At 38.9% G+C, this 13,553-nt stretch overlaps 1 protein-coding gene across 1 annotated transcript; it reads right to left on the bottom strand.

Annotated features, from left to right (window-relative positions):
• Positions 1 to 20: 20 nt before the first annotated feature.
• mapkapk2b (MAPK activated protein kinase 2b) lies at positions 21 to 13,498 on the bottom strand. Its single transcript, XM_071476557.1, has 10 exons — positions 12,907 to 13,498; positions 9,297 to 9,436; positions 8,267 to 8,331; positions 8,048 to 8,127; positions 5,260 to 5,386; positions 3,422 to 3,497; positions 3,179 to 3,303; positions 1,444 to 1,529; positions 1,282 to 1,362; positions 21 to 933 (listed from the first exon to the last, which is right to left on the bottom strand). Exons 1-10 carry the CDS (start codon positions 13,129 to 13,131, stop codon positions 793 to 795), a joined length of 1,146 nt encoding a protein of 381 aa, XP_071332658.1. The 5' UTR covers positions 13,132 to 13,498; the 3' UTR covers positions 21 to 792.
• Positions 13,499 to 13,553: the final 55 nt, after the last annotated feature.

Raw genomic sequence — 13,553 nt, 5'->3', positions numbered from 1 at the left:
TTCTTTCAATGGCTTTCACAGAACAGCCTTCATGCACTACTTTTATATCACTGCTTCTACACAAGCATGAAGAAGTCAATTAGGTCTACTGTTTCATAGGCATAGCAAACCGACACAAGGTATGTAAGTTTTAGATACTGCGCTACCACCACGTGGCAGGAAAAGTCCCATTTTCTGGTAAGGATAAATGCTTCTGACGTTACCTCACCGAACAAAACAAAAATTGTGGTTTCTGGCGATGTCCTTTCAAAGACAAATATGAATTACACTGGCAAACTGTCTCACCACTGACAAGGCAAAAATTCTGTTTAAATGGTTTTCAGCACTCAGAACAGACTAGCAGTCCAAGAAACAGCCTAAAAACAACCAATGGGTTGCCAGCAAAGCTTACTCAAATGTCGTACTAAGCATGTATGTCGAAATATTAAAAACTACTTTAATAAGCAGCACACAGATACTAGTGATAGGATGTAAGATAAGAATAAGCCTTACTGCACATACAGCATACATGCATACAAAGTGTCTTTAAGAGTCCTTGAAGCACATTTTCCAAAATGCCTAGATGCATTTCCTTTTTTCAAATTTTGAGAATAAAATCATGTGAGCTTAACAGACAGAAATCAAAACAGCTACTACATGTCACAAAAGCATTGACAAGTTCCAGTTTTCCTAAAGCTGCTCTTGAAAGCTTTACTAAAGCTTTTCTAAAAAAAATAATGTTATGCATGTGTGTGTTTGTCTGTCTGTGTGAAACGAAATACCTTTAAAAGTGTTGTAAAAGTGTTTATATTGCTAGCCTGGAGGTTGTGTGGCCGAGTTTTTAGTTTTCTTTCTTCTTTTCAGGAGGAGAGGATTGGTTGAGTCTTCAATAGTTTTGATTTTAATTTGATCATAATCCACTCTCATTGTTTGCAGGGCATTTGTCATTTCCTCCTAATGACAACAACAACAACAAAGATATCACTTTTACCAAAAACAGCTCAACGTGCACATCCAGTTTTAAGTAAATATTATATGGATTTCATTATTTAGTGACAGATTCAGGCATGATATATCAAAATCGAAAACAATAAACTGTCGTACATTGTCAAATCCAACCCCCTTTTACTCAAAAAAAACAAATCAAGAGCAGTTTCTTTTTCTTTCTGTTGGTGACAGCTGTTTTTCTGCATAAAAAGCAATAAGTACGAGTTGCGAAATTGTTCATCCAACATCAAAGCTTCTCCTACCTTTTAAAGAAGCTGCAAAAAAGTTACACGCTTGAACACCACCAACACTTACCTTAACTTTCTCCCAGACATCTTGTTCCTCGTGCAGCACATGGCTGGTGTGAAGAGGCGTTTGTGGGACCTCCACGGACCGCTGCAGTGTGGAGAGAATATGGTATTTACCAAATCTCACGAACATCGTTCTAAACCAGCAGTTGCTCAGGGAGTGTCTTACATTAATCCAGGGATGGTTAATGAACTCTGTGATGCTCATTCTCTGGGCGGGCTCAGTTTTCAGTAAGTGGCGGATCAGCTGTTTGGCTGCAACAGAAAATAATAATAATCGTCATTGTTGTCATCATCGTCATCGTCATTATCATCATCATCATCATCATCATAGTTCATTGTTCATGCGTCTCCCATTATCATGAGAAATATCCTTGGAAATCGTACAGTAGCTGTATATGCATGGGCTGTTATTGTTTCCAGATGAAATCAATCTGGTTGACAATTGCTATGAAGACATTTAAATAAATGTTAAATACAACTAGAACATCTGCGTTTTCTGAGTAAAATGCATGTGATTGCTTAGGCATAATAGTATTAGCAACAACTAAACATCAATACCTGGCCACTTGGTGGCGCTATTACAGCAATTGTTGACTGTGAGGAATTTCTGGGTCAGTGTGAAATATAAAATCAAATCATACCAAAAGTAATAGCACACATTTCTTAAACATGCTTAACATGTCAACTTTCAACCATTTTTCTGACTACAAATTGTAGCGTGCCAAAAAACGTATGGAAGACAACAATGGCAGAGATATATTGCGTGACAATTATAAATTCAGAATGGTTCTGCAATGCTAATACACTGAATCAAACACAGCCACTGTTTACAATTATTTTGATTATCAATAAATTAGGGTTCAAATCCAAAAGAGCGGAATAAATTGGTGAGGAATCATAAACGATATGTCTGATCATGATAAATCTTGGTAGATATTTTTTATTACTATGTAATACTTAAGTTATACTGTTGTGAAAATAACACTGAATCAAACACACGATGAAACGTGCATCAATTAGCTGAAACTGGGGGAAAAAACAGCGTATCATCATATGAGCAATATCCATTACATTATTCCAGCCAGAGTACTGACTTTTGCTAATTCTTTTCAGAAGAAAATATCAATAAACAGCACTGAAGTAGAATTTTCTCATCAATGAGCTCCCAAAAGTATTTACTATATGGTAGATAAGATGTTTACTACATGGACACTTCTGCATACATTGTGATGATGAAACAAGCATATGCTTGGTCTCATTCCTTTAAATAGAAATAAACTAGTTGAAGGCTTTTGCCTGAAACTCACTTGTTGCTGCTCATGACTTTAAGTGTCGGCCACTGAGCTGCCAATTTTTTTTCAATCAATTGATCTGAACTGTTTTGCCTATAAAATACCTGTTACAATTGCCCCCAAATGCCTGTTACAATTGCCCCCAAGTCTTGACTGACCAAGAATACACAATTCATAGACATTCACATTACTATCATGTGCGACCAAAAAAAGCATCAAATCCTAACATTTGAATAGCCAGAAACGTAAAATGTTTGGCATTTTTGTTAAAAAGAAAAAAAAAAAACTAAAATGCTTTTTCAATTTTCAAAATAGTTGCTAATTAGATTTTCACTTTTCTGACTATCGGTTAATGAACTAACCACTGCAGTTCTGGAATCAAGCATTAAACACAGAGAAACCCTTAAAGAAGCCAAGGATTCAGCACAGTTGTTGCTTTACCGCTGTGCTCTTGGAATGAAACAACAGAATAACACTTAATAATTTAAAAATGACCAGAAATGAAGGTGTACCAGCATTAAGAAAAGAACAGTAAAGGAAGAGCATTTACAGACAACAGATACAGATGAATCATTTCCCATTTCAATTTCCAACACGCTTCCCTCTCACCTTCCTCAGTCACATCAGACCACTCTGGGTTAGGGAACTCATACTGTCCATTACGTATCCGTCTTTTCATCCCTGGGGATATCGCCAGACCATGATGTGAGAAAAAAGGAGGATATCCACAAAGCCTGTGTGTAAGACAGAAAGAAATGCCTAATGACAAGCAGCAATCATACAAACAAGCTTCAGTGTGAAAGACATGAAAATAGTAAATTTACAGAAAATACATCACACTGATTGACTTACAGAATATACATAATGACACCCAGAGACCACATGTCACAGGATCTGTCATACTTCTCTGGACCAAGAACTTCTGGAGCTGCCGCAGTGTCAAGAGAAATTATTTAACTTGGACTGGAGAAATCACTTCTGTTTCACTTTTAAGGTCTTTTTCTATAAAAAGACATATGACTGCAAAAAAACAGGTCATCAGGACATCAGTTTAGTCATTTCCCACAGGAAGAAAACTGCCTGCACATTTTCTAAAACGTTAGATTCCCTCAGGGAATGCACTGAACTAAACAACTGGGTCAAGTTAAGTTTGACAAAAACACACATAGCAAGAGTGCAATGATTGTGGTTATTAACAACTTGAGACTCAATAAAATGCCAGTAGCTTGTATATTGCAATTACATAATTACATATCACACAACTACACACGCAATTACCTCGACAGTCTCATAATTACACAAAACAGTAAGTTCTGTGAGGTCCCTAGATAATTAGGTAATGCACTCACCAGAAGACAATATTTAACAACAAACACAGTCTATTTTAATGAATACGCATTGTATTGTTCTTGTCCATATTGAAAACATCATTCAAACATTTAGTCCAGTCTGGAAAACGTACGTGAACCCAGCTAATGGCATCAACAAAAGCTAACTGGAGTCAGGAGTTATCACGCCTGGAGGTGTGTAACCAGGTTGGAGGTGTGGGTTAGAGCAACTTTGATTTATAAAAAAAACATTTGGAGTTTGCTATTCACAAGAAACAGCTGCTGGTGTGAACCATTCCTTGCAAAACAAAACTTCTCAAAAGATTAGGATCAAGAATTGTTGATTTGCATGAAGCTGAAAGGGTTGAGAGTAATCTCAGAGAGTTAAGATATACAACTGTCCACAATCAGACAAACTGTCTATGGAGATGATTTCATTCTGTGGCTCAACTCCCTTGAAGTGGGCATCCAGCTGAGATGACTCAGACGTGTGACAAAGAATCAAGAGTAACACCTAAAGGTTTAAAGGAATCATTGGTTAACATCTCTGTTCACAAGCGTACCATTTCAAATCATGGTGCATGGCTGCATGGTGTACTGCCATGAACACCACAGAGGAAGCCGCTGCTCTAAAAGAAATATTGCTGCCCCCCTGAAGTTTGCGAAAGAGCACCATGACTCACTCAAAGTTTGAACTGTTTGAAGATGTATGGTGTAAAAAGGGAACTGCATACCAACACGAAAACAAGATCCCAAAGGTAAAGTACATTATTATTTGGGACTTTGCTGCCTCTGGTTCTGGACAGCTCGACATGATTGAGGGGAAAATTAAGTTCTAGGTTAATCATGGTATCTCACAGGATAATGTCACAGGTGGCTGTTCACCTGCTGAAGCTCAGTAGAAGCTGGCTGATGCAGCTGAGCATTGACCTTAAACATCGAAGTAAATCTACTACAGAATGACTTGAAAAAAAGAAAATCCACCTGTAGGCCTTAATCCAGTAAAGATGCTGAAGGGAGCCGCTCACAACATACATCATAAGAATATGACTGAGCCGAAGCAGTTCTTTAAGGAAGAGTGGTCCAAAATTCCTCCTAATCTCAAAGGAACTCACACAATTCAATTTGACATAGATCATAAAAAAAACGCATGTTCATAGCTGTGACTGCCAAACACCAAAGAGCTTATGTCGGTGTGATGAATAGAGGAGATGTGGGGCTGCTGAGACCAGTCTGTAAGATTTCTTTTCTTACTGAGAGTTTGGTGAGAGGAGATCTGAACCACTCTTATATCTGTACAGTAAATATGAAGCTACATCCAGCAGTATCTTGTATGGCAAATATAAAGCAGTGTGGTCTTACCAACATAGTAGGGAGTAAAACATGGCGTTGCCAATGAGTTAAATGTGGTGATTTCTTTTGCAAACCCAAAATCAGTCAGCTTGAGGAGGGCATCTGGTCTTTTGGAGGTGTACAGCAGGTTTTCTGGCTGAAAGAAAAAGGAAAGAAAGATGTGAACAATAGAATTTGGACAACTGTTGATCAACCACAAGAGAGAAAATAATCAAGAAACAGAAATAGAATAAATAACACATGTAAACCTAAAAGAAAGTTTACGGGAATGTGTTGATATTCATTGTAGATGGATAAACAAGACTAGATCAAAACCTAGTATGTGCCTGGACCGTCTATGGTCAAATCCTGATTTCATAACTGACAAAATCACCAAACACAGAGATGAAAGAAAAAGACTGAGCTGTGATTTCAGCTGTAATTGCTTATAAAATGATCCCCCAGAGAAAACATTTGGAGAGATAGACTTATTTTTCTTTTTTCTTATTTTAAGTTATTTTAACAGGCCTTTGCCTTTATTACGGTCATAATGAGAGAGATGCTACATGCTGGACTCAAACCCGGGCTGCTGGGGCAAAGACTAAGCCCAAATGGCATGCTCTGTACCAGGTGGGCTATCAGGGCAACTGCCCCAAGATAGATTAGCTTTCCTATTTTGTCTCTCACACAGCTCACAGCATCTGTCTGGGATCAGTAGTTTAGCCTTTATTTACTTCCAACTCCAGAACATAACTGACTTTTATTAAAGGCAGGTCTTTATGTCTAACTCCCTCTGTTTGAGCAGTGCTCAGCCTCCCTGGGAAAGGGAGTTTGACCACCCAGTCCACATGTGTTTAGTGGACTTGGAGAAGGCTTACGCCTGTGTCCCCTGGGGGGGCTCTGTGGGGGATACTATGGGAGTATGGTGTACCGGGCTCGTTCTTACGAGCCATTCAGTCCTTGTATAACTAAAGTGAGAGCTGTGTCCGTATTCTCTATTTAGATGTTTGCAATTGGATTGCCCAGTACTATATAAACCAGTGCAAACATAATTTATTTCATCATAAAGCAGCTTGGTGTGACAGTGAGATGATGGAGCCCTATTCTACTGGAAAAAGCCTAGAGCAGCCAAGTGTCACAAGATGGTCTACACTAATGGAAAAGTTAGTCTTGAAGTTGGGAAGTGGATGTTCCAACTTGACATATGAAGCCACAGTTTGTTTCCATCACCAGAAGTACTTGTTGGTAAAATATAGCTTTCCTCAAAAATAGTGTTGTATGCCCTTTAACTTCCATAATTAATACAGATCATTAATACAGAGAAAGCAGTGGAGCTCACAACATGCACAGGAAGGTCTATCAAGCCTGGACAGAAGTGCTCCCCATATGTGATAAAGGGCTCATAATTCACTAATAGAACACAAACTGATAGACAGATAATTGAATATGAAGAGTACACACCAACATCGGCAGCTAGCTGAGATGAAACCCAAGCTATGTCAACACTACATGCCACATAAGTGGACAGCATGAATGAAAGCCTTACAAGTGCAGGATTTCCTCCTCTTAGGTCCAGTGTTATCAGCCAAAGAGATAAAGCCAGCCATGGGGAACTTAATGTTTTGAATTACAGCAAGCTGTGACTTATGAAGACCTCCCATGGAAAGCACCAATGGCCTCAGACTTGGAGGTGCTGGCCCTTATCCCAGCCGTTTCACACTTGGATGCAAAACACCCCAGTGCATGCTGGAGATCACAGTCTGATGAAGCCAAGAGAACCACATCATCTGCAAATAGTAGAGAGGAAATTCTGAGGCCCCATAACCAGACACAGCCCTTCCCCAGATTGCGCCTTGAAATCCTGTCCATGAAAAACACAAACATGATCGGTGACAAGGGACAACCCTGGCGGAGGCCAACACCAGCCAGGAATATGTCTGTCGAGGATACAGACACAACTCTCACTTTGGTTATAAAGAGACCAGATGGCTCATAACAACATTCCAAGAACCCCATATTCCTGCAGTACCTCCCACAAGATTCCCCAGGGGACCCGGTCGTAGGTCCACAAAGAACATGTAGACTGGATAGGAAAAGTCCCATGAGTTGGTCCACTGTTGCACAGCCAGGAAGGTATCTGCATCCGAGGTTCAATTATCAGTCGAAGGCTCCTTTCCAGCACTCTGGCATAGGCTTTCCCTGGGAGGCTCAGAAGTCCAGTTGGCACCCACCAAAACACATTGGAGAGATTGTATATCTCATCTGGCCTAGAAACACTTTGGGATCCCACAGGAAGAGCTGGAAAACATTGCTGGTGAGAAGGATGTCTGGATGACTTTGCTTGACCTATTGTGGGTTCACCTTGGACAAGCGGCAGAAAATGGATGGATATTGGATATTGGATATTCAGTGGTTTGCTGTGGATGTACCTCAGGGATAACCTTAACCAAGCCATGTGAGAGATATGAAGCTTTAGACAGGCTTCTGAAAGAGTCCAGATGTTTACTTTAGCACCATCATGCTGGTCACCTGATGTGACAGATCTATATTAATACTGCACAGAATCCAAATTTGGGTCGCAAGAAAGAGACAACTAGAGGAGATATCAGATTTTGAAAGTTAAAGATTTTTCATTCCAGTAATAAATGTGTCATTTTTATTCATTTGAATACTATAAAACATTCTGCAAAGTCCCATGAGTTCACTAGAAGTTTTCACATGATTTTTTTTTTTTTTAAGAAAATCTTTAGAAAATCACTTTTTGTTTTCCATTGCAGGTTATGTCTAAGATGAAAATACAGTGACAGTGAGGTATTACCTTGATGTCTCTGTGAGCAATATTGTTGGAATGCAAGAAAAGTATGGCTTCTCCTATACTTCTCATGATGTCTGAGGCCTCTGAATACAAGGAAGCAGAGGACAGGGGAATAACATGAACAAGAGTTAATACAGAAAAATACAGTTAAAGTCATACCGTACATTCAGCACCAGATGTTACGATTGCTAACTTGATTTTGCTTTCAAAACTTCCTCCTACCTCTTTCTGTAAATGCATGATTCCCTCTGTCTTGGATATGACTGAATAATTCACCCCCATCCATACTGAGAATGAAAAAAAAACATATGTTTTGAGAGTCTGTTAAGGTATATGGGTACAGTATGTTTGTTTTTTACTTTTTGAAATATAATGTTTACCTTTGGTTCACTCAAATGCAAAGGTTAAAACATGTGGCAGCAGCACAGCATAATGCTGTCTTAGGGCTACACATAACAGTGAATGTGAAATCACTTCCATATGTTCATGTCTGGGGTTGGAATCGGTCTTCAAATACTGTCATTTCCATCGTCGACTATTCTGACAATTATTTTTTGACTAATCGTTTGGTCTACAAAATGCCACAAAATTGCGACGTTTCCAAAAGCCCAGTGTGACATCTTTGAATCAGTTATTTTGCCTGAACCCCAAAGATATTTAGTTTAATATCACATAAGATGAAGAAAACAAGAGGCTTAAAATAGTGCATGTTTGAATGTGTCATTTTTGCTTGAAAAATTTCATTTTTATTATTATTTTCCATAAGAAAATAATCTGCTAATTAGATATTTAAGTTAAAAATCTATTAATCTAAATCTACTGTAGCTGGAAACATTCTACACTTGCAACCGCTTACCTAAAAACTCAGCCACGATCTCAGTCCACTCACTTTTATTATTTACAGTCCAATGATTGAATCATGTCGTCACACTGATCGTATCATATCCACGTTCGAATACATTTTGCTGTTCTTTCCTTGTGGTGGCTGAAGTCATGAGGTAGACGCCTGCCTTATTATATTCTAGACAGTGCAGCATCTGACTGCTTTTTATTACTTTCTGCCCTGAAGTGTTGTGGAAACTACTCATCTCAGTTGATGTGCATTAAAAAAAAGAAGCTGGCTCCATCATCACACAGAGCAACTAATACAAGCCACAACTCCCAGGAGCCATTCAAAGATGGACAATGTCCAGAGAAGAAAATCTACTTTTGTCAACATATGCTATCACACAAACATTATTAGCTAACACACCACTCCATCACAATGAGGAGGCACTTCTTGCCCTGGTAGACATTCTCATAAACATCTATGATGGGCACAATGTGGGGGCAAGGTGACACCCTCCAGTGGAGCTCCACCTCTCGTCTGGCCTCTGGACAGTCCTGCAGCATCTGGAACACGGTGGGAAAAAACAAAACAAAACAAAACAAAAAAAAAAAAACAGCAACAGCACAGAGATAAATAAATCTGAAACATGATGAGATTTTAGTTCCCAATGCAGTCATGTAAAGCTGCTTTAGCTGGTAACATGAAAATATGTTTGTTTGAATTCAGCTAAATCACCAGTAAAAGTACATTTCACTGAAGAAACACTTTGCCCCAGTTGCAAATGGAGCTGCTTCACCAATGAGTAAATTAGGTGATTGATCTAAAATGAAAATATTATTTTTATAATTGAATAATTGTTTTGTTCATTTTTTAAAGGGAAAATCTTATGTCACTTTGGGAAATTATAAAACGCATATTTCACTATTTTCTGACAAAACAACTAATCAAGAAAAGAATCCAAAAATTACTCGATAATCATTAGCTGCAGCCCTGGTCGCAAATCAACTCTGTGTCTACCTTTTTTCTTTTTTTTTTTTCCATTGTTGGTTAGAGACAGCATATTGTGAAAAGAGCATTTATATGTGGGAGCTAAACAAATGTCTCTAAATTTTAAGATATACTGTACATTTTACCTTTATATTCAATAATCCACTTTTTTTTTATTACACCTAAAGTTTATTCATTTATTTGGAAATATTTGTAACTGCTATGTTTAGCCATATGCATAGATGGAGATGAGAGGAGAGAGCAATATTGTGATTATGGTTGTAGAATAATTTGCATAACATAACATTTAATTGCAAGAAAAAAAATTAATGCATGCTGCATTTCAGTTGCATTGCCCGTTGATATTTTCCACTACACCAGTTTGTAGCAATCTCAAGGATGTCAATTTTACAATCATCTTTATCAGACTTATTCAGGGGACCTAACATTGAGATTTGCTGTTGTACATTCAGAAACTTTTTTGACTTTTTAAATTTATATTAGTCTGCCTCACATAGTATAACTGAATGTTCCCTCACAAATACTAACACAATGACTATTTTAATAGGGTGCAAAAAGGACGATGTCGACGGTCAAAACAGAGTAGGAAGGCAAACTTGAATCAAAGAGTCGCAATCTATGACTGAACGGGTAACTATATTTATGCTGTGGACACTGTGTAGTTCAACATACTCATGTCCGTCCACTTAAAGTCAAACTGTAAATTTAGCAAATACGTTTGAAAAAAGCTGCACTGGACCCAACATTTACACAAATTAAGTGTGCACAAACACAGAAAAGTGGGTGGGAGACACATATTTATCATTAAAAATTTGCTAGTTTCTTCACTTTGTTTACCCACCTTCAGAACCTAATAAAAGCTGAGAGTGTGCTGTCTGCCTGTGCCCCACCACACGTCATAATCTCTCAGTCATCTCAGGCCTCTCGCATGAAGCTACTTTTAGACATAGGCATGTTCCCGTCTCTCTTTCTAGCTGGCAGCATTTGGATGGTTCAACACTCCTCTTTCTAAAGAGACACCTGAACATGTCAGGCCAGAGGCCAGAGCAACTGGACAATGTATAATTTACAAACTCTGGAGCAGAAACTAGACCATGAAAAGAGCCATTTGTTGTGTATGAACACCTAAAGGCCAGAAAATCACAATTTTCTAAAACTGTAAATCACATCTGAGCACCAACAGTGACCCCACCTCCTGAACTCTAGACACTCTCAGCTCTAACCCTAAATACTGCCTGTCACTCCAGACATACCAAGCAGAACAGTTTCTGTTTAGTTGGATAAACATCACGTTTGCCTCAGGAATGACTAATGAATCCCAGAGGAATGCAATAGGGTTATTCCTCCCTATAGGCTGAAAGTCATTGTCCTGAGGAGTGGAAAAAGAAACTCCAGGACAATCAGATTTTCTAAAGTCATAGATACGAGATGAGTATCTGCTAACTTTCAATGTAGCTTGATTCCGCTGCACTTTTTCTTGGCTGGTTCTGAGAATGTAACAAAAAGAAGACAAGATCAAGCCAGACTAAAAATCCTATTTACTGCACACAAATCATGAAAACCTTTCAAAAGTTTCCAAGGCTCTAAACAATGACATGTAGATGAAGGACATGCTGAGCACAGTGACGTTTTATAAACTCAAGGCTACATGCACATGCTGCCGCCACAATCATGAATTAAATGATTTGCCAATCCACACAAAATTAATCAGGATATATTTTGCTGATCAAATCATTGTTTAAGTCATCTTTTAAACAAAAATACCAAAATCAGATTTTTCCAGCATCTCAGACGTGTTTACATGAGAGAAAACTGAATATCTTATGGACTGTTTGTCTGACAAAACAAGACATTTGAGATTGATTTTAAACAAAGCCGTTAATTGATTAATTGAGAAAATAATCAGAATATCAATTGATAGTGACAATGTTATATTATTATTTGCAACTCTACATGGCTCCGTTCTGTACAATCTATTCCAAATGAAAGGATTTGACATTTTAATGACCTTGAAACTAAAGGCGACCAGAAAATCCCAATAAATTCTCAACAACTCTCCCTCTCAGAACTGCAAAAGCTTCCGGGAGTGTTAGGTGCCACCAGTGCACAATGTTCACGCTCTAAAGATGACAACATGAACCTCTTTCAGTTCATACTCCACAGACCTGTGGTCAATAAATTCGGCAAAATACGTCAAAATCAACCAGACGCATGAAGTATTTCTCATGTCGTTGTGTATAATGTGCAAGACTTTGCGCAGATTGTTAGAGGTGATATGACATGGGTTCAAGGTCCTGACAGCCAAGTATAAAAACATCCCTCTGAATGAACTCAAACACATGACTCGATCCGTATCATGAACCAATATCCAAAATTCATCACTGCAACTGGAAGAAGATGGATACTTAAATGCTACAAAAAAACATGCTCTGCTGTCTAGACTCTGGGCCAATGTACTTTGCTGTTTAATACAATCTACAAAAATAAACATGTTTATTCCAGGTTGTCCTCTCTCAATACAGTTGGCTCATTCCATACCAAATCCTCTCCCTGACCAAATCACTTCTGTGTGACAGAACTATATCAGTGCTGCACAGAATCAAAATTTGTGAAAGAATAGGCACAAAGAGACCGAAAACTAGTGGAGATATTAATTTTAGAAAATAAAAAATCTTCATTCTGGTAATTTTCTTTTTTTTTTAAATAAATTTTATCATTAATTTGATTACTGTAAAACATTCTGCAGCAACTATCAAAATGAGTACATATGAATGAATACCTGAATACATTTCCACCAAATCCAGTGCAAAGTAAGTGGTAAGATTTGGAGCAGAGCAATAGGATTTTACAATTTAATATAAATGGTCACATTATTTTTTAAAGACAATACCTGATATGAACTGGAAAAGCTTCTGAATCATGGACGAGTTGGTAGGAAATGACCCATCTTTCAATTTGATATGTTCATCAGTTGATCTATACTATTGCATAAAATCAGTGAGATTGAGATTAACGACATGTTTACCTTCAGTGCATACTTTCCCCCACTCTCTCTGTGGAATGTTTCCAGCACTCTGCCATTTATCCCCATCCCGAGCACCTGACTTGAAACACGGTAATCGTCTGTTATCACATTCCTTCTCATTTGAAGAGGGCTGTTAAAGGGCTTCACGCAAAATTGGGGGAAAGAGGCAGAGTTCAGATTAGGCTGCTGGTGGACCGGGAAAACCGGCGGGTGCTGATTCGACATCTTAACCAACGGTGACGCATGGGTGACACCGCTGGGTTCAACAGGTGCGTCCCTCGTCCTCCCACTGCGAGCGACCGTCTCAGCTGGATCACACCCAGCAGCTGGCTCTTGTCCTTGTGTGATATTAGCCCACCGCTAACAGGACAGCTCGACAGCTCAGGTCCTCCAGCAAGCAGGTGTCCGGCTGGGTCACTGTCCGGGAAGCCCGCTCTCCACCGTGATTCTTATCGCACAGCTTTGGCCCGGGCTTCGCACCGCGTAATGTCTATTAATACATGAAGAGGGTTATCATTAAATGGATAAACAAATGGCCACACTTCCGGCCTGAAATGGTGGACGTTAAAGCAGCATCTCTGGCCAACCGGTCGGGCAGGGGCGTGCCTGGGGATTGGGGGCAGTGCCCCTGCCACCCAACTGCCCCC

This window comes from Trachinotus anak, unplaced genomic scaffold (assembly GCF_046630095.1).
Source record: "Trachinotus anak isolate AG129_WGS33_773 ecotype Australia unplaced genomic scaffold, CSIRO_AGI_Tana_v1 ptg000004l, whole genome shotgun sequence".
NCBI lineage: Eukaryota > Metazoa > Chordata > Actinopteri > Carangiformes > Carangidae > Trachinotus > Trachinotus anak.
Note: the sequence above shows the minus strand (reverse complement) of the source record. Positions and strands in the feature narration are given on the sequence as shown.

Coding starts and splice junctions, on each gene's coding strand:
- mapkapk2b (XM_071476557.1), bottom strand. CDS start 13,131: ATGTCGAATCAGCACCCGCCGGTTTTCCCGGTCCACCAGCAGCCTAAT. Junction 8,332..9,296: donor CTCCTCATTGTGATGGAGTG/GTGTGTTAGCTA, acceptor TTTCATTCTCAG/TATGGATGGGGGTGAATTAT. Junction 8,128..8,266: donor TCATGCATTTACAGAAAGAG/GTAGGAGGAAGT, acceptor CCTTGTATTCAG/AGGCCTCAGACATCATGAGA.